The following is a 20,417-nucleotide window of genomic DNA, read 5'->3' as shown; positions in this document are numbered from 1 at the left end:
GTTTCCTGTCTCTAAATCACTTATCCTCCACTTTAAATCAACCTGATTGAGGCGTCCGCTAGGTGACCTCTGAATCATTCTATGAGCTAAAAATGGTCTCTTCCAGATACAAAGATAATGCTTCTTCTTTCATTCCTTGCTGCCTCTCCTCTAAGGGAGGAAGAGGCATTTGAGGAGCTCCGAATTATCATCTTTTTGGCCTCAAGAATAAGGGATGAATAGCATATCTGAGCACTGGAACGTGGACTTGTGTCAGACTGAATCCGGTCGCTTTATTTCCGAGGCCACCAGGTCAGACGTCACAAACCATCACAATTCCTTTTGGAGAAAATTCTATATTTTGTTATATTCATTGAAAAGTTCTATTTTTTTCCTCTCGAGTCTGGCCTGGATCCTTTCAGATTCTGTACGATGTAACGGCGCTGTAAAGCCTTTTTTCTGAATGTAGTAATAACTTGTTTATCTGATTCCCCCCCTCCTCTTCACTCTTGTTTCTGTAAATACGGCATGCCGAGGAGGAGGAGGGGCTTTATACCACCCTGCACGGTGCTACCCAAGTTTGGTTGCACCGTTTACATTTTTTTGAATGAATTTTCTCCGCCGTTGATGTAGAAACTTTTCTGTTAGGCTTCAATATGCACCAGTTTGTAAAGGCTGGATTAAACGGACTTGATTGGCTACACAGACGGGGGAGATATTCTCTGAATGTTTTCCTGCAGCAGACTGTGTTGTTCATGATGGAGCAGGTGTGAACAAGGGCTTTGTATCCAAGAATAGAAGTGATGTTGGATGTAGTACTTCTGTAAACACACACCTGTTAATCCAAATGCTTCACGGTGTAATAATGTGTAGCCAATGACTTGTTGTTCAGCTGGAATGGTTACCAATCTAGAGCTAAATACACTAAAGGGCCTGTGAATGTGTGTGTTTTGGGGGTGGGGGGGTGGGGGGGTGGGGTTGAGGTAACAGCATCTTGTGTAGATGTATGCGTAGTTATCAATGTGAAATGCACTTTATTTTTTGGATGAAAACGGCACAACAAATTCTGCAAAATGAAACACGATAATCAACATGCACTAACTTAAAAACTGAGATATTCTTAACAAAAAAACCCTATGTGTGTGTGTGTGTGTGTGTGTGTGTGTGTGTGTGTGTGTGTGTGTGTGTGTGTGTGTGTGAACGTGGTGTCTATTTTTAAAGGTGTTAGTTGTACTTTTTATTATTGCTTTTGGTTAGAGGTCGCTCGGTGGAGAGATCCTGTTTATTTTGTATTAAAGACAACCCAAACAAGTGCTGTGCAGAAAGACTCCCGCCTCGACTCATTTGGCTCATCCTCGCCGGTGTCAGACATTCCCGTTTCCCTGGCAACTCCCTTCTCAACTGTTCTGTTGCCATGGAAACTGATGAGCCAGGTACTGCGTGACGACGAACAGAAAAAGAGACATGGCAGCCCGAAGCCACGGTCCGTCATTCATCTTTTTTTATTTTTCTCCGGGTCAAAGGTTACAGAGCTCGCACTAGCATATGCATAACCCCCCCCCCACCCCCCAGATCCTCCCTCCCTCCCTCCCTCCCTCCCACCCCTCCCTCCCACACAGCGATGATCGATTGCTCAATCATGTTTATATTCAATATTACATTTCCTCTTTACTTCCAGTTAATGTTAATGTCTTGCCCGGTGATTCTACAGCAAGTGTTTCAGTATAAACATTTAAAAAAAGATGAGTACATTGGTTACCTCGAGAGGAAAAGCTGCTAATTCTTCTAACACTCTCAAGCTCCGACTATACATGGAATAATAAGCACCTTCACAGGGTGTCTATATAGTGTTAGAACAGGTACATCCACTGGGGTGTATTCACAAAGCTTTGAAGTACAGACTACATGTTAATGATTCAGAGAGTATGACGGCATCTTATCAGTGTCTTTACAGTGTTGAACACCCCCCCCCCTTTTCCAGTTTTGAACCATTCAGCTTATATCAACCTACAGCATGTGATTGTGTTTCAGTGTGTGGTAACCCGTGAGTGTGGTACAGTGGGCATTCTATAAGTGAGATTTGATTGTGTGTGTGTGTGTGTGTGTGTGTGTGTGTGTGTGTTTGTGTATGTGTATTATAAGTGGTTATCCTATTGGTGTGTGTGAGTGTGTGTATGTTAATCCGACCAATCGTTCTCCTCCAACTCGGAGTCGTCCTCGGAGTCCGAGTACTCCACAGCGATGCGCCGTGACAGGATGGTGGCCACGTCGTTCCCGACCGGCTCCCTCTTGGCCTGCTGCTCCTGCTGCTCCTGCACCTTCTTCAGCTGGATGCCTGCGGGGAAATTATGGGATGTGTTTAAAACTGGCATGCTTATAATATACACAGTGGAGATCACAGGACGAACAAAGGGAGGTCAATTAAGGTGTTTTTAACTTCATCACAGGATCAGTTCTGGATTGTTGACAAAGCTCAATATCAAAAATACTATTTTGTTTAAATAGGTTTGAGCATTTGTTGTAAACTAGTTGAAAAATCTAACCTAGATATAACTGAGTGATGGATAGAAGTACTAACGCTGTGTTGCTAAGCTGCTCCCTAGGTCAGTTTTGTTCTACTAGAGTAATAAATACAAGAGGTTTTCATAAAATGGAGGAAAACATTGTTGATTAAATAAAGAGGCATTCAAATGACACACCTTTTTAGGCATTATTTTCACTTCAGTATAAACCTCAGACATGGCTTACACAGGTTTTTAAACACGTGTATGATAACAGGAACCCTGCAGTGATACATCAGTGCAGATGTGAATACCCAAATAAAGATTTCTGTCTTTGGTTAAATATACATATTCATGTGTTTGCATGAACCCATGAATCATAGCGCTGCAGATCTCACCTTCCTGTCACATCACAAGTCACAATAAGTCACAAAAAAAATGAAGTCACACAGAAACTTACTCTTACCCATACGGATCGCGGCGAGCAGGTCGCTGCGGGCGTCGTTGACGGCGGCGCTCTCAGCGGGGGCAGAGGAGGACATCTTGTGGGAAGCACCAGCTAACTGGGGGAGAGGAGGAGGACCGGGGGGAGGCGGGACCGCCTGGGCTCCACCTAAAGGCGGGGGAGGAGGAGAGAAGCCACCGGCGCCGATCATCGGCATCGGACCTCCGGGAGGGGAGGCGAAGGCTGTGAGGGAGGAGGGGATGAGAGGGGCAGGAGGCGGGGGAGGGGGGCCAGTGTTGGCATAGCCATCCATGCTGCAAGAGAGAGGAAATAAAAGAGTGAGTGGAGAGTTTTAAGATGTCTGTAGTTTGGTTTGCTATCAAGTACATAATGAGCCACTAGGTGGCAGCACCGGCTCAAAGTTCATTCATAAAATAAGTTCTGAGTAAAGACACACACATCATTAGTGAGATATGAGCGCATAAGCTTGAAAAACAACACTAACAGCCCCTCAGATCCCATTGGCTCTGCTTGTACCTGTAGTCCATTGGTGGGAGGGACATGGAGCCCCCGTTCATGGCCTCAGAGGGTGGAGGAGGCAGTGGGTTTTGGTGGTGGTGGTGGTGAGTACGACCCAGTGTCCCACCCTGATAACCCATCATGGCCCTGCCTCTCATGTCATGTTCCCCACCTCCTCGGGGGGCGTGGCCCGCAGCCATCTGCGCAGCCAGGACGCTGGGCGGGGGGCCGGAGTAGGTGTGGGCGTGGCCGGCGTGGTTCATCATGTTGGGGTAGTGGTGCTGATCTGCACCGTGACCCCTGGACAGAAGAATATGGAAAGTAAGATCACCTTTTATAGTCACATGTCAAATATGTAGCCAGTAATCAAACTCTACTTGTGTCCTCAGGACCTCACCTGTTCTCTGGAGACATGGAGCCCTCAGAGGAGGCCCCTCGGTCTCGGTGAATGGTGTGTCGGTGGTCCGGCCTCAGCTCTTTATCCAGAGCCATCATGTTCCACTCCTGCCGACGGTTCCTCGCCTTACGGACCTTCTTCACCTCCCGCTGTAACGTCCCGTCGACGTCACGCTTCTGCTCCTGGAGGAAGGGAGGGTGGGAGGAATCAGTGTTTCAATTTTGTTAAAATGAATGTAAACTAGAAGGTGTTCTTAAATGGACAAGAATAGAATTACTTCCACTAAGAATAATCACCTGATATCAGTATTTGGAAAGTAATTTGGTCGGATAATTGACATGACATTGGACAGAATATCTGTGAGATTGTATATTTAACTATAGATTGCTCTGTTTCTCTAGGACAGAATCGTACCTTCTGCTTCCTCTTCTCTTTCCTCTTATCCTCGGTGTCCTGCAGCATCTTCTCCTTCCACAGGTTGAAGAAGTAGGACGGATCGGTGTAGAACTTAAGTGCTTCCTTCCCGTCATCCCTGCAGAAACACACAGCAAGAATTCAAACAGGCGCTCTAAAGTCTGTGTATACAAACATGTATGAATGAGAGGCAGACAGAAGGCCAGTATTTTACATGTGGAGGTATGAATATTGTAAAAGTAGAGGAGGCTGATGAACCTAGATAACTGGAACTGACAGGATGAAGGGCAGGGAGACAGAAAGAAAGGGAAACATGTGCCATGTAGTCGGGGTTAGGAGTTGGATTCCCACCGGAGCACGCCATGCTAAATATGTAATGCACCCAAAGCACTGGAAAGCACAGCGGATAAAAGCAGCAGCAGGAAATAGCACCAAATCTGCAATTTCACCGGGAATGTGGGTCAGAAAGGAGGAGACAAAATCCAATCAAGAACACGGGATGACTTTAAGTGGAACTGGAAAAGTAGAACGCATGGTTTTAAAAAAGCAATATGTGACAATTAACACGTGTGAATCTAATGTTCTAGTTTGGGGAGTGTGTGTGCATCAATAACCCACACCTGTACACTGAGAGGATGCTGAGGGGCGGGGGCTTGTCACTCAGATTGTAAATATCTTTGACGGGGTTGGGCACGCTGCTCTTGGACACCACCTGCTGGTCTTGAGTGGTGGAGCTCTTGAAGGCTTTCCTCATGTTGATGTCTTGTAGGGAAACTGAGGGCAATAAAATAAGTTCAAAAGGACCGGTAGAAACATGAGTGATAACACTTGGATGATGAACAATGTCTTCCTGAGCTTTAATTAACGATGCAACTAAATTAACACTATATTTCTTCATGATTTTCTAAAACAATGCAATAGTTTTTGCTATAGAATTCCAGAAAATAGGGAACATTTCACTAAATAACTTGTTCAATTTTTCCTTTTAAAATCAGCACATTTTCACATTTAGAAAACCAGAACCAGAGATTTTCTTGTACTTTTTAACTTAAAGCCATAAAATAATCTTCACCTTTAGTGTGAAGGAACTTTTTTCTTGCTCTTAAAGTCCCTGTTTTGACCTTATATTTTATAAAGTATCAGTAGCCATAGTGAAAACATAGTTTAAACTTGGACGATGAGTAATCACTTCCTGTGTCCCCCCTCTCACCTTCCTCCACGGTGGAGTCCAGCTGCGTGACCTTGACGGCCAGCCGGTCGATGCGGTCCTGCAGAGAGTTGGCTCGCAGATAGAAAATGTTGGCCTCTTTGAAAAGCTCGCCGAATATATCCTCTGCATGTTTACCTGGAGAGTGGAGAGATGGGAAATTTGAGGAGAAAGACGCAGACTTGCATCTGAAAGCCGTCAGAGACTGGTGTCTGATCGATGCCACGGTAACGTGACACAACGAGAAGCTGGAGTCTGAGCAGGAAATGGCATCTCATGCGGCTCCATTTAGCAACATCGCTCATCAATAAATGCATCTGCACTGCCCACAGAAATGCTGCTACATTACCTCAGGGGGGGGAGGTTAAAAGCACTGAACCATCTGTAGAAATATAAAACACTATCACCCTCACATCAACATCTGCAAGGCTTCTGATCCCATTATTCTAATCAGTAACTGGTCCTAACCAAGATTCCCACTTGTGTCTTTAACCCTGTGTTTTGGCTAATAACCCGGACAAGAAGGGATGACCCTGCTTTGAAACAGAGTTAAGTAATGGTCAAGGTCGGAAGTAAAGCATAATAAAAGTTGTAAGACTGTTAGCCCAGGATTTATGGCACTATAAACTTTAAGCGCTAGGGCTGTTAGCTCAGGGACTCATTAGTGAGAAAGGATTTAGAATACCAGATTGCTAAGCTAAAGAGATACTGCAATTGAGACTGGGATAGAAAACATGCCCAGAACAAAGTGTTTCAATAACATTTATCTGTTGTGTGTAAAACAGTGGCAGGGTAAACACACGCTCAGGGCTATTTGTGTCCCTCCTGCTGACAGGATGTGCTGCAGGAAAAACATTTGGAGGAAGGATGAAGCACGGATCCGGCATGCTGCGCCCGCTCAACTCTGACCTCTGTGAGGATCCTTGTGGTCCACTAACGTGCACACACACACACACACTTAAATATAGCCCCCACAGCTGCTGCTGAAAGGCCCACTCCCAGTGCAGGAACTTCAGGACAATAAGAGACAGAGACTGGAGAAACTGGGCCAAAACACACGGGGTCAATGGTGAGACGGAGACGGGTTGAGATCCATAAACACAGTGAGCAAAAGAGAGGGAAAACTGAGGGTGAGTGGGGGAGGGTAAATGTCAAACAACACATAACACACGGTTGACGCGTTATGAAACAAGGGCATGGAAACGGAAGATGGGCGAGGGGATGGATGCCCTTGGCGCTGTAATAACTCTATGGGATGCATTTACAGTCAGCATAACAATCAATATGAAACCCATCCGGGCCTACTTCACACTGTAACACACACACACACACACACACACACACACACACACACACACACACACACACACACAGCTGTCTTAACAAGTTTTGCAGAGCTATCTGAAAGGATTACATTTCCTCCCTTGATGCTGCGGTGCCAGCGCTCTTAAAAGTCTGCTGATGGCCCAGTGACCCCCCCGGGCCTCGTAACCATGACAACGCCCAAATCAATCACAGCTTCTGGTTTAGGGATGAAGCCATGTGATGCTGTCCCGCCACAAAGAGGCCACACACACACACACACACACACACACACACACACACACACACACACACACACACACACACACAGCGTGGTCATACTGAAGTGAGCGGGATCTGTAGCCCGAGGACGCTGGGAATGTTTTTAATGCTAACTCAAAAAGAGGTTTCTTTGTGTGTGTGTGTGTGTGTGTGTGTGTGTGTGTGTGTGTGTGTGTGTGTGTGTGTGTGTGTGTGTGTGTGTGTGTGTGTCTTACTGAGGCTGCTGAGCTGACGGATGATGGCGGAGAGTGTGTTGTTCATCACACACTCCAGCTCGCTGCCGATGCCCTCTGGGAGCTCCCCTCTGCAGAGGTGGCGGGGCTCGATGTTCCTCTTCACCAGCGGCATGGCGAGGCCTCACACCGTCACACACTGCAGGGACACACAAAAGCCCACACACGGTTTTTACACACTGGTACCCCGCTCACAGAGGATGAATGCAGGAAACCAGCGTGCCAGATGCCGGCCGACTTCATGTGATGTTCATGAGCATGACAGTCTGTACACATCTGCCACAGAGTGGGGGGGGACATATATCAACGTAACACAGAGGATCTGGAGGCTTTCACAATCCAATTAAGGCTGGACTAATTGACTCCTTATCAATTTATTTACTGATGATTTTCTAATTTAACTACTGAATCATTTGTTCGATAAAATATCAGAAAATAGGAACATTTCCGACTTGAAATATGAAATAGCTAGTATGATGCAACCAAACTCATAATGTTCCGCCTTTATACAAGCTAATAATAACATATGCAAAAGCTGAAAAAAAATATTCATCAATTTATCTTCTGTCAACTGATGAAATGTACTTGTTTTTATTAAACTCTTGTCTTGTTTTAAAGGCTTGAATACAGTTAAAACATCAAATTATTTTACAGTTTTAAACAGAAATGAACAGCAGATATTAGCTCCTTGCCAATTCACAATGATCCTCTTGAGTACTGAGTAACGACACTGGATTTTTCTGCAACACCGAGCCCTATTTGCCCCTGCATGAAGTCCAAAGATAATAACGGTGCAGTAAATAATCATGACCTCCCTGTCTACGTCCGTATCTCCCTGTATATTCATTTCCTTTCTTTGCGTTGCTGCTGTTGACGTAAGGGATGGAATTTTAATATGAGCTTATTGTGTTTCTAGCCTCTTCCTGTTTCTACAGTCCGTACAAACGCGGGGTGAGCCGGTGTTAGGGGGGACTGAGAGTGATGACCACCAGTGTCCCAAAGCCAGATGACTTGTGGCGACCAGCAGAGAGATTAAAGCATTAGGGAGAGGAAGATGCCAGCTTATCCCAGGCCGGCCTGTCAGACACCCAGCTGGAACCCTGACACACACACAGATCAGGGGCACGGTCCCACAAACACAAAAGAAAACCTAGCAGTTTCCTATTTTGAACTTTGCTTCTTAAACTAGACACTCTCTGTAGTTCAAAAACACTACAAACAATTCCCCAGAGCAGTAAAATTCCCAAGGTGCTTCAGAGCAGCCATCTTATCTGAGCCTCTTCCGGCTTCCTGTGTTTTTCGGCCTCAACCTGGCTCTCCTGTTTCCTCCCTGTCTCAGCTTCCTGTCCGAACACTCCGCCAGAACAATGCAATGAGAAGCGACAGATGGAAATACACTCAACCCGTTTTTAGATCCCCTCATCAAATGATTCCACCCTGATTGCAGTTCCAGACTTTCTTCCTGGTGCAAAAAAAAAGATGAAAAGTCAACTCCAGTGAAAAGCAGGTTGGAGAGACACGGGGGCTCTGGCAGCGGGACAGAGACTAATAATAGACGGCAGGTACTACAAATACAACTCTTTACTGTTGGACCGTGCAGATACTCATTTATAATCACAAAAAATAGACGAGAAGTAAGTTTTATAACACACGTTAAAACAAAATATGCCTTTTAAGTGGCTAACGAGAGTCCAAACAGTGAGCTAACTTATGTTCATTTAATACTACTTTAAACTTCTACTCTTCTACATTTTGGGAGCAAATGTTGTACTTTATACTTATTTTACACATTTATTACATGAATTCTGATTTTGCACACACAATTCTATGATTATGATGATTATCTGGTATAAATTAAACCCTCAAACATTAAATTTAAGTCACTAAAAGTGTATTAAAGGAACAATTATTGGACAAAGAAATGTTCCAGCTTCTATAATGCTTTTGTTTTAAAATATTGGATATGTTTTCTGCAGTGAGTGACTCGAGTGAAGACTCTGAGTACTTGTTCCAACACTGGTTACATCATCAGCACAATAAAGGACAGACGAAGCAAGCAGCTATCAGTGTCTCAGCACAAAAAAACCCACTTCTGTTCGCCGCCGCCAATTCCCACCAGCCGGGTCCTCATCTGGCCCCGTTATCTAAGCTAGCGACCCCCTACAAACCCTAGCGGCCCCTCACCAAAAACAAAGGGTAAAATTACACCACATAAAGGACACTGAATGCACCAATGAGGTTTGGCTTAGAGCCTCTGAGTCTAGCATTTAGAAACAGCGCGCTCCTCCATATGAGAGGGAGGGGATGCAAATGAGAAGATTGCATGTTTCTGCTTTTACTGTCTGGCTGGCATGACAATCACATCAATGAGGCGAAATAATGAGCAAACTGAAGGGGGGGGGGAGGAAGAAGAGGAGGAGGAGGGAGGAGGAAGCCTTGTCTGCTTGTGAGAAACGAGGGGAAAGTAGTAGAGGCAGGGACACCATGTGGGATACAAGTGAGACAGTGAATGAGGTGTTGTGTGAGACAGTGTGTGAGAAAAAGCGGTGCTGGATTAAAAAAAAGTGTGTGTGTTTGTGTTTGTGAGGGAGAAAAGGGTGTATGGGGTGGGGGGAGGGGTACGAAAAGGGACCTCGGGGAAGCCACTGTGAAAGGTTCCCGGGACAATAGAGCTTCGTTCACACGGCAACAGCACTAGCTCTCCCATGCATCCTCCCCCCTCCTCCTCTTCCTCCTCGTCTTCGACCTTCTTTAAGGCCCCCAGTACTCTTTGCAATGAACGCTGCTCTGCTCACATGGGGGAGAAAGAGAGGGGAGAGTAAAGCCCGAACATAATCCAGAGACACCACAGTATTAGCAAACACACACTCACATGCTTCCTGCACGCCTCTCTGTCATGTGTGGTTAATTCATACAACAGGCACACAAACACACCAGGTGGGCTTTAAAGTGTCCCGTTAGCAGCATGTAAGCTACAGTAAAGGATGTCCTGTGAGGGGGGACATGCAGGTTCAGGGTCTTCCTCTCGGTGAGGCCTTTACTACAGATGTGAACTCCATTAAAATCTGAGAGCGAGTCGTTATGAATGCATGAGCCGGTGCAGCTTCTCGTGTCGCTGGCTCCGATGGTATGAATAATGCAGGCCGGATTACGTCAGGTCACACTGCCCTAAATATGACGTCAAATTCTGCCGTGACACTGCGCCTGTCCAGGAACCTCACCTCGTCCCAATACTACTCAGAGGTAGTGAAACACCGAGGCACTCTGGGTAATAATATCTACTGAATAGTGGATCCTTTTGGTAGTTTCGAAATAACTTTGGCCTTCTGTTAGCAGCAAAATAACCTCTCTTAGCTCAGCGTTTCAGGATATAATGTTGTATTTCTGTCATGTATTACCTAATATAAGGAACATTGGGATTCCTTTGCACATCAACTACGTGATTTTGCCATATTTTCTGTTGATATCTTTTTAAAAATCCATCAATTCGACCAAATCCTTTTATCTGTTGAGTAAATCTGCAGGATTCATTTACTCAAATACCTGCCTAATGCAAACATGACCCCAAATCGGTCATAATCCTAATGGAGATACAATGCACTAAATAGCTGATTATTGTTGTAGAAGAGGATATGATGTATTAAAACATGCAGTGATAAATCAGATATTAAAAACAGTACATGCTTGACAGTTGCTTTTTTCCTCATGACATCATCAGTTGAACATTTGAAGCATTTCCCACATTGAGTTTTATGTTTTGCATTTGTTTAGTATTCATTTTGACATTTGATTAGTCAAAATCTATTAATTTAAGACTTTGAAAATCTATTAATTGACATTCAGTATTTGCAGAAAGATTTGAAACGATATTTTTGCTGTAAATAAAAGGTAGTTTCATTGTTAAGTCAGAATATTCTCTAATTATCACCACATGAATGTCATTGTAAAGGTATTAAACTGTAGTGTTTCTGCTGTCTTAAAATTCACAATTCATCCCCCCCCCCCACACACACACACACACACACACACACACACACGGACACACACGCGCGCGTGAACTAATGGCAACCGCGATCAATCAGTGTTCCGCACCGCCGCTTCCCGTTACTGATGGACTGACCCACATCTGTTCCTCCGCCTTCGGTTCTCGGGAATTTCTGCCAGTTTTAATCATAATTTCAATCCGCCGTTTTCTGCAGAGATGCCTCACAACCCAATATCCATTATGGAGTTAAAAAAAAGCACTAAAGTTAACCAGCAGCGGGGAGGATTTAGACTATTTAAGGCGGGTTTTGGTCACCCAGAGTCGGCTTATTATCCTTAACCAGGGGTCCGTATTAACTGACCACTCGGTTAGCTCGTCCAGTGGTCGAGTTATTATGGACCAATTAGACTACACTTAGCAGACATTGCCACACACATTTCATTATTTACATATAAGCGGTCATTAGAGGGTGTAAAAAGTACAATTAGACCCTCACCAGCACGTGAAATATTAGAAGAAATCAGCCCGTCCGCATGTCCTGTTAGATACTCCTATTAGCTCTTCCATCCTGTGTCCCCCAGCCGTCTGGCCGCTCCGGGGAAACAATCCTTTGAGGACGAGGACACGCCCATCGCGACACATGCACCAATCACATCGCCGAGCAGGGGATTTAACACATGACTGACGTTCAAATCAACCAATGGGAGCGCTCGAACAGGATGAGTGACAGGGAGACTCCCCAGCTCGGAAGCGGTGTTGCGAATGGAAGGGGCGGGGCTTCGGTTGGGCGTTGCTGAAGAGATTAACTAGGGTTTCTTTTTTACGCTATTAGACAGGTCCCATTCCTTGTGAAATTATAAAAATCTTCATGGGTCTCTGGGGATTTTGCAGACCTATTTAGATAACGCAGAGAAGAGGGAGCTTAAGAGGGTTTTTTTAGGAGCTTAAAAACATGCTCCAGACAGTGATGCTGAGAATGAGCTGGGTAGTATTGTGTAATAGACTGAAATATCTGGCCAGCATCCTGCAGGAAAAGGTTCAAAAGGAGGACTTGCTATACTTAGATCTTTACTCTCCTAGGTGTTTGTAGACAAAAAGGGAGAGGGGAATGGGAGACATCTAAGCAGGGGAAGGGAGCAGAGAAGTCTCTAGACGGTGGACTGGGTTTAGTCCAAAGGGGAAGGGAGTTTTCATTATTGACAATGCACTTATATTCCTTGACAAGGGGGAAAGCTACATCCTACATTTGTTATACAGCTGCCAGTTTAACATATATAATTGATTTAGCCATGAACGCCAAAGCACACATGTATGTGACTGTGTGATGGAGTGGTGCAGGCTTGCAGCCCTGTAGCTTTAAGCCTTAAAATAACTTACATTGCATCATATCAATGGGTCAATGGAACAAAAGCACATTGTAGTGTCTGAAAAATGGAGAGCCTTCCTGTGTAGTGTGAAGAATATCACAATAAAACATTGAGCCATTCAGCACATGTAGTCACTATTCCTGCAAACCATCAGGATAAACTGAAGTATAGAGAAATGATTAGCTTTGTGAAGTAGGGATTGCAATAGAAACAGGAAGTCATTGCAGGTGGCTTCCTACAAACAACTGGCAATATCAATGTTTCCACTTTTATTGTCAGGATACTTGCTTCATGTAAAATATTTCAATACAATACAGTACAATGCATGTTCCGCTGCCACCCTCCATGCGATTGGTGGGTTTCTCATCATGTAATGAGTCTTACCCACAGCGTACAGCAGCTGAGCGCTCAGCCGCACTCGCCGTTAAAAACAAAACCATGAAAACAGATTAAATTAACTACTAAAATATTTGTCTCTTTTTTTTTGTTGTCCTTCTGAACAAAAACCCTCAACGCCACAGCTGTGGGGGCTCCACATCCTCCCAGAATGCATCACAGCAGCTCAATCCAGTCCTCAGCTGAGCCCTCACACACAAAATAAACAGACAGACAGACAGACAGACAGACAGACAGACAGACAGACAGACAGACAGACAGACAGACAGACAGACAGACAGGAGGACAGTCGGACAGGAAGTCTGTCACCGCTGGCAGTCACATAGCAGCTTTCAATCTCATCCAAGCTTCGACGGGAAGAAGGTTGAGAAGGGCTGGGGAAGGTGGGGGTGTGGAGACAGGTGTAGAAAAAGAGGGGCGGAGATGACACAGCAGATTAAACCCCCCACCCCGAAAGAAAAACCCAGCCATCCTCTCTCGGCTGCTCTGAATAAGACAGGAAACAGGAACTGGTAGGACTCCCCCAGAGTGTCCGCTCTTCCGCCTGGGGAGATGTGTGTGTTAGCTTGAAGAAGTGCTGACCTAACAGCCTGCTGCAGAGAAAGTGCCCTCTGTAGGGTGGGGGGGGTTTGTTGCCTTGGACACCCCCACCACATCCCTCAGTACAGTCTTTCAGATGGGCAGGGTGAGGGCTGTGTATATACATGTATAATGTGTGTGTGTGTATGTGTGTGTGTGTGTGTTTGGGAGGGGTGTCTCAGTAGCGGTGGGTCTGGTGGGAGTACTGCGGGGGCTGCTGGGAGGTAGAGGAGTATCCCATGCTGCTTTGGGGCAGTGATGTGCTTGGTCCAGGGTTCTGGTAGGCAGCATGTGGATTGGAGCGCTGCAGGGAGGGGGAGAACAGGAGGACGTTACATCTAAAGTGTGCACAGGCGTGCTGATCGGAAACTGGTTCAAGGCTGTGATGGAGGAGAGACCTACCTGGTAGTCTGAGTTCATGATGAGGCCACCTGAGGTAGTGGTGGGGGGGACGACTCGCACTTTCTTCAGAGGCGGGCCCTGGGCGTGGCTGTTGTCTTGGTTACCGGTGTGCCCCGCCCCGTTTGTGTGGTTGTTCCCCTGTTGCTGCTGCTGGTTTTTCTAGTATGGAATAAGATAAGAACATTGGACTGCAAGTGTTATTTCATTACCGTCTTGATATCGATGTTTGCATTTTTGGATTTTTGTAAAGTTATGAAAGCGCTTTGATTACATTTCTTACTTTGTCTGCTTTGTCCTCCGGCTCCTCCTCCGTCAGGAACTCCCTCTTGGGGTAGGGGATCTGGCAGCCTGCAAACACACTGGAGAAAAACAGGCAAAGAGGCTCGTCAAACATTCATTCAAAGGGCTCCGGGCCAATTAGCGAGGGACTTGGGGTTGGTAGCGTCCCTCGGCTCATGTGACTCGAGCCAAGGAGTCTGCTACAGAATGTGTGTGTGTGTGTGTGTGTGTGTGTGTGTGTGTGTGTGTGTCTCACTCTGAAGTCGGCAGGGGCTCCTCTAAAAAGTAGGGGTCCTGCATGGCCTGCTCTGATGTGATTCTACGGATGGGGTCCATGGTGAGCAGCTTCTGCAGCTTTAGTGGAACAGGAAGCCGTTAATAGCAGCCCATAATGACAAAGCATGCTCCATTGGTCATCGAGAACCACACTTCATTGTTAGGAGTCTTTACATTATGCAAATGACATGCAATCGCCCCAATTCAAGGCATTTTCACTCACCAAGTGGAATGCTTTGCTGTCTGGTTTCACTTTATGTTTTTCCATGTACTTTATAAGGCTGCAGTTTGTGTATCTGTGAGAGAAAGGGAACACATGTTATTAATGCCATGCCTTCAGTGCTGCAACAAGCAGACTTATTACATGGTTGTCTTTCTGCCAGCAGACAGAGCACTTTGCTCTAACTGTTTCTGATCTTAGAGAAAAGTAGGACAGTGCTACTGTGCACACTCACGTGTTCCTCCTAAAGTCTTTCATCAGCGTGGAGTGTTCTGGCATCTTTTTGATGTCCTCCCAGTCTTTATCTGTCGAATGAAGGAAAGACAGGATTACAGCATGTCACACCCTCCCTCCCTCCCTCCCGTTAGGAGCAGATTATTAAGGTTAGAGGGTCTGGATTGCAATCTCTTGCTTACGGTTTACCCACAACAATCCCCTTGTTCCATCAGAAGCATCTTGAGTTTTGGGTTTCATTTACAGGGTAAGATCAGTTTCTGACATCTGCATGTTTTTATACAATAACATTTTCACTGATTTGAAAGTTTAATCATCTGACAGAATCAAAACAAAATGCATCAGAAAGAGAAGTGATTACACAACTAGAGCAGCAGAGAGGGTGGAAGCAGAGCTATCAGCAGCAGCTTAAGTGAACTGGAAAATATAGGCCCAAATGTAGCGCTGCAAGGAGAAGTTTGTGTTTGTGATTTGGCTTCAGATATCCTGTCAGTGGAGTGGTGTTCAGGCCCAACAGACCACAGTACTGCCTCAAGGAAAAATAATCTGCCTCTGCTAGGAATGGTAAAAGCCTTCTTCCAGAGTATTCTCCATTTGCAGCCCGTTGGTATGCTAGCAGCTGATGGCATTAAATACATGCATTGTCATAGGGACTAATTTCCCTTAATATCAAAAGCAATGAATCGTCTTTAAAAGCCTTTTTCTCTGAGCGTCCCCCCCCTCTAATATCTGTCAGCAGACAACTCTCACCTGCAGGGAAGCCCATGACGTTAAAGATGCGGTCGAGTTGGTCATGATGGTAGGGGTTACTGGTCTTGATGTCCTCCTGGCGACAGTGGAATATGGGCTCAGACGTCAGCAGCTCTGCAAAGATGCAGCCAATCGCCCAAATATCTGAAGAACAGAAGAGCAATGAAACGTTTTTATTTTATTAAGTGGCTGTAAGTGTGGGAAGAGGTGCAGACAGATGGTGTTGCACAATCCTCACCGATGGCTTTGGTGTAGTGCCGGGCCCCCAGCAGCAGTTCAGGTGCTCTGTACCAGAAGGTGACCACCACAGGGTCGAGATCGGCTAAAGGCTTCAGCGGTGAATTGAAGAGGCGGGCAAACCCCATGTCCGCTGCACGACACACATCACAGTCAGTAAGGTCATAGCAAACTAAAACGATTAATGATTTAATAAGAAGAGGAGACAATGCACACACCAATCTTTACTCTACCCCTCTCCGGCCCTTCTCCCATCACTAAAATGTTAGCTGGTTTCTGTGGAAGAGGGAGATATTTCAACAATGCAGATATTTTGAACATTTACAGAAAAAATGTGAGCTCATGATTTCACTCAAACCAACACTTACTATAATTAGAAGATGAGCTTTATAGCTACTGTAGCTAGCATAGACTGTGAGAACTGGATTTGTGAAGGAAACTGAATGAAATGCTTCTTCAGACTTTCCCGAAGACCTGCAGGTGTTACTAAAACTCTGTGTTGCTGTCCTCTAGTGGACAGAACATGCAGCCCACAGGAGGCATCCCTTTTCTATCTCACTTTGTTTAAACCGATAGTTTTTATTCCTGAAGACTTGTTTTGATGAACAAAATACAGGATTAGCTAGAAAGCTAGAAGAGCTAAGCTGACAAAATCTACAGAAATGGAAATACATTTCAGTTTTTAAGTAAAAAACCTTGAGCTACAACAACTAGAGAGGGTGTTTATGTTAAAATGCATGGCCAAACGTGGTAAAATGTCACCATAAATCAATGCACAATAACATTTCAGACGTGTAAAATAAGGTAGTTAACCAAAAACTCAACACATGTAGATTCATACAGCACCAGATGGTCGATCTCTACCCTCATCCCTAACAATGTTCCAGTCTTTCATCAACTGCTCCCTTCTCCCAAAATATTTTCCCTTTCCCGCCTCCTCCCTCATCAATCCTCTTACAAGGTCTCTGTGGAGGACCCAGTTAGCGTGGAGGTAATGGATGCCGTCCAGGATCTGGTAGAGCAGGGACTTGACCATTCCTCTGGGCAGCTGCAGGGGCTTCTTGTTGGCCTTGGATGCTCTGTGGAACTTAATGATGTGCTGCAGAAAGACAAGACAGCGGTAATTATGGTCTGTTTCTGCGCTCATTTTGTGCAATTTTCCTTATTTGCATGTTCACAAAAGTAATTCCACGCTGCAGGGAAGATGAGGCTGATGATTGCTGCATGTGTTTCCACTTCTTCTGATACCCTGCCATGGGTAATGCAGCAGAGCTTTTGCCACCAAACTCTTCTTGGTTTGGGTTTTAATGAGATTTAGCAATGCATAATGAAATCAGTATGTTTCAGTATGAGTGGTGAGTGAGTGTGAGTGTGAGTGTGTGTTTACCCAGAGGTCATGTTCGGCATAGTCAAAGAGCAGCCAGACTTTTCGGTCTGCGTGTGACAGGAACACCTTCTGCAGGGAGATGACGTTGGGATGCTTCAGCTCCCGCAGCAGCTGCAACACACAGATCCACTTAGAGGACACACACACACACTCTCATGGCAGAAAACATGGATGACAACAAGTTAAAGTGTGCTAGGTGATGTCCCTAGTGTCTAAAAGTGTGGGGTATTTACTGTGAGTGGACACAATATCGATCATAGACGATAAAATGCGGTCTCTTCCCTTTGCATGCATTAGACTAATGTCACTTTTCTTCTTCTGTAGTCCTGTATCATGTCTGTTGTTTACCTACCTAAAGCCACTTTGAGAAGGTTATTACATAAGCCATCTAGGAAGGGCATGAGTGTGCTGAACGAGACCGAGCAAAGGGACAACGTAAGCCTTACTGCGATCTCTCTGCAGGCTGACATGGAGATGCCGGTGCCTTCAATCTGCTTGAGGGCGTAGTCCTTATCATCCTTCCTGCAAACAGAGAGAGAGGCAGAGCAACATCAACACCAGACCAGACTGCGGGCCCCCTGAGAGCCGTCTGCACTTTGCAGCTGGCCCGGAGAGAAGAGGCCGAGTTGTATTACCTCCAGATTTGTGTAATCTAGCTCACCTCTGAGGCTCAAACAAAACAAGGGGAGAGGAAACAGGCACTGTATGGCAGCCAGCGAGGGACAAACCGAGCCCCGGGACTGGCTCTGACTTGAAAGAATTGGTTATAACCCCTCCCTCCTCCTGGCCTAAATCCTCTCATGTGCTTCCTCTGGCTCTACCCAAACACATTAGCTCACTGTCTCATAAACGTTAGCCTCCTAAAGCCAACACAAACATCTCTAAACTCTTTGGGGCTCTTCTGTGTGGCTCCGGCTGCCAGTGTGTCCGGGTTATGATAATGGGCCTGGATGGGCCTTGGAGCTGAAGCTGCCTACAGCTCTGATCCAGACACAGTTAAGACGGGTGTAAAGGGAGAAGGGAAATTAATGAAAGGTTTGGAAATTAAAGATGGGTGGTGCCTTGGTTTTCTTAGGGTTTAAGATACTGAACATGAGCCAATGAGTACAGAAAGTTTGAGACCAGCAAAGGATCATTTTTTATCCTTGCCTCAAATTTTAATGGCATCTCACAATTAAATTGAAGGAAAAAAGACAGAGAATAAACAGAAGGAGTGAAGATGGACGAAGGTTAAGAGTAAAAAAGAGCATGGAATCAATTGGAAAATAAAAGGCCAATTTTGTGGCAATCAACTGCAAATCCTCTTATGTGCACTAAATGTAACATGGCCTATCAGTGTGCAACAAAACAGGACAACATAGATGCTTTACAAACATAAAAGAAGGAGGAAGCCACAAAAAAAACACAACAGGAAGCTTCCTCAGCATCCTGACCATAAAGGGTAACTGCATTAAATGTCCCCCTTTTCTTAGAAATTAAACACATTTGGGAGAGGCAGGGGGGTGGAGAGGGTTCACTGTGTGATTCTGCGTACATTATGTGAGATTTTCTACATTTAACGTAAGTTTATGCCCCGGGGAAGATAAGGCTGCATGTGTTTCCACTTCTTTGTGGTGGGAAATGTGGGAGTGTTGCAGCTCTGTGGCAGAGAGCGGCTCTTTAACTCAGCTCTGATACCCCGCCAAGTTTAATGCAGCAGAGCTTTTGCTACCAAATTCTTCTTGGTATGGGTTTTAATGAGATTTAGCAATGCCTAATGAGAACCAGTTTCAGTTTCCTTCCGTACAATTGGGTGATTGTAAATGTGAGTTCACGTGTAAAGATATTAACCTTGAAAAAGAACATCCCTTTCTTTAAAACAGATCACCAGCCTGTTGGTCATCATGTCAACCACAACTTTATATTCTCTTATTTCTTGCATCTTTTGTATTGTTTCATATATATTTATGTTGCCTTGTTGGAGGATGCTGGGACATAAGATTGCCATTGCCATAACTAAACTGTAGCTACTCTGTATATGACCATAAAGCCTTTTACACACAATAGTGAAGCAGGTGTTTGAGTTTTTACGCACAACAGGATTTATTATCATCCAAAAAGTAAAGGGTTATTGCAATAAATGTCCCCATATTTCTTTAAATATTGCATACGAGGAAAATACCAGTAATTAAATGTATTTTTTAAAAACAAAACAACAAAATAGTGCACGAGTAGAAATGAAATAGTGCGAGTTTATTTTGCGAGACCAACTTGCAAGTAAAGGGCAATTGCGATAAGTGTGTCTCATCCTCTTAATATTGCATAACAGAAATTAAATGCATTTAGGAGAGGGAGGGGGGCTAGAGGCCTTGCACTCACCCATCTTTTCTCTTCGCCTTGTAAACATGACCGTAGGTGCCTCTTCCCACTTTGCAGCCTTCGTACTCGAACAGGTCCTCGACGCGCTCTCTTTCGCCGGTCAGCTTCACTTTAAAGTCATAGTCCATTTTCACCACAGATGAGGGTAAAGGGGTCTTCTCCTTCCCTTTTTAAAGCGTCACTTCTGGGAAGCAACAAGGCTACAACAGCGAGCTCGGTTCGGGTGATTTATCTCGTCCCCAGCCCAGCTTCCACATGGAGTTTTCCGGTTAAATTGTTCCTACCGGAGGGGATGCACGGTGCTCGGTGAGAGTCCAAGTGGGAAAACGAGACAGAAATGTATTCCTTTCTCTTGTTGCTGCGTTTCCCTCAGCCGGTATCTGGAGAGACGCACTTCGCGCTATACGGCACTGTCGCAAAACTGTCGTGAAGACAAGTCCTGCAGACGCAGCAGAGAAAGAGCCAAAGGGATTGTTTATTAGAATCAGAACACCTTTATCTGTCCCACAGATGGGACAGAACAGCCATAAATAGCAAACTATTAATAAAGAGGCATGCATAAAATAATAAAGATAAAAATAAAAGTTATGCAAATTTCAATTTTATAAAACTACACATCTAGGTGGACAACAAAAAGTACCAGTGACTATATATTTTAAGTGTAGCAA

General features: G+C 45.0%; 2 protein-coding genes across 5 annotated transcripts; both read right to left on the bottom strand.

Annotated features, from left to right (window-relative positions):
• Window positions 1-1,572: 1,572 nt before the first annotated feature.
• wasf3b (WASP family member 3b) lies at window positions 1,573-11,871 on the bottom strand. Of its 2 annotated transcripts, none has more exons than XM_063912794.1 (9): window positions 11,761-11,871; window positions 7,262-7,418; window positions 5,466-5,600; window positions 4,876-5,029; window positions 4,256-4,373; window positions 3,842-4,023; window positions 3,463-3,744; window positions 2,941-3,239; window positions 1,573-2,314 (listed from the first exon to the last, which is right to left on the bottom strand). In XM_063912794.1, exons 2-9 carry the CDS (start codon window positions 7,392-7,394, stop codon window positions 2,157-2,159), a joined length of 1,461 nt encoding a protein of 486 aa, XP_063768864.1. In that variant the 5' UTR covers window positions 7,395-7,418; window positions 11,761-11,871; the 3' UTR covers window positions 1,573-2,156. The 2 variants fall into 2 exon arrangements, with proteins under 2 accessions (XP_063768864.1, XP_063768865.1); XM_063912795.1 differs by having other exon boundaries at window positions 2,947-3,239.
• Window positions 11,872-12,885: 1,014 nt separating this feature from the next.
• On the bottom strand, window positions 12,886-20,159 carry cdk8 (cyclin dependent kinase 8). Of its 3 annotated transcripts, none has more exons than XR_010168318.1 (13): window positions 19,750-20,159; window positions 17,838-17,913; window positions 17,392-17,502; window positions 16,963-17,103; window positions 16,223-16,280; window positions 16,006-16,137; window positions 15,768-15,911; window positions 15,019-15,088; window positions 14,787-14,859; window positions 14,544-14,641; window positions 14,289-14,367; window positions 14,009-14,196; window positions 12,886-13,910 (listed from the first exon to the last, which is right to left on the bottom strand). XR_010168318.1 is itself a non-coding variant. In XM_063912141.1 (13 exons), exons 1-13 carry the CDS (start codon window positions 19,875-19,877, stop codon window positions 13,785-13,787), a joined length of 1,404 nt encoding a protein of 467 aa, XP_063768211.1. In that variant the 5' UTR covers window positions 19,878-20,159; the 3' UTR covers window positions 12,886-13,784. The 3 variants fall into 3 exon arrangements, 2 of the variants coding, with proteins under 2 accessions (XP_063768211.1, XP_063768212.1); XM_063912141.1 differs by having other exon boundaries at window positions 14,009-14,167; window positions 14,280-14,367; XM_063912142.1 differs by having other exon boundaries at window positions 14,009-14,167.
• Between the last annotated feature and the right edge of the window lie 258 nt (window positions 20,160-20,417).

This window comes from Eleginops maclovinus, chromosome 21 (genome assembly GCF_036324505.1).
Source record: "Eleginops maclovinus isolate JMC-PN-2008 ecotype Puerto Natales chromosome 21, JC_Emac_rtc_rv5, whole genome shotgun sequence".
Taxonomy (NCBI): domain Eukaryota; kingdom Metazoa; phylum Chordata; class Actinopteri; order Perciformes; family Eleginopidae; genus Eleginops; species Eleginops maclovinus.
Note: the sequence above shows the minus strand (reverse complement) of the source record. Positions and strands in the feature narration are given on the sequence as shown.

Coding starts and splice junctions, on each gene's coding strand:
- wasf3b (XM_063912794.1), bottom strand. CDS start 7,394: ATGCCGCTGGTGAAGAGGAACATCGAGCCCCGCCACCTCTGCAGAGGG. Junction 4,374..4,875: donor AGCATCCTCTCAGTGTACAG/GTGTGGGTTATT, acceptor GTGTTTCTGCAG/GGATGACGGGAAGGAAGCAC. Junction 3,240..3,462: donor CTCCCACCAATGGACTACAG/GTACAAGCAGAG, acceptor TCTCTCTTGCAG/CATGGATGGCTATGCCAACA.
- cdk8 (XM_063912141.1), bottom strand. CDS start 19,877: ATGGACTATGACTTTAAAGTGAAGCTGACCGGCGAAAGAGAGCGCGTC. Junction 15,912..16,005: donor GCACTACACCAAAGCCATCG/GTGAGGATTGTG, acceptor TCTGTTCTTCAG/ATATTTGGGCGATTGGCTGC. Junction 14,368..14,543: donor GAGCCCCTGCCGACTTCAGA/GTGAGACACACA, acceptor GTTTTTCTCCAG/TGTGTTTGCAGGCTGCCAGA.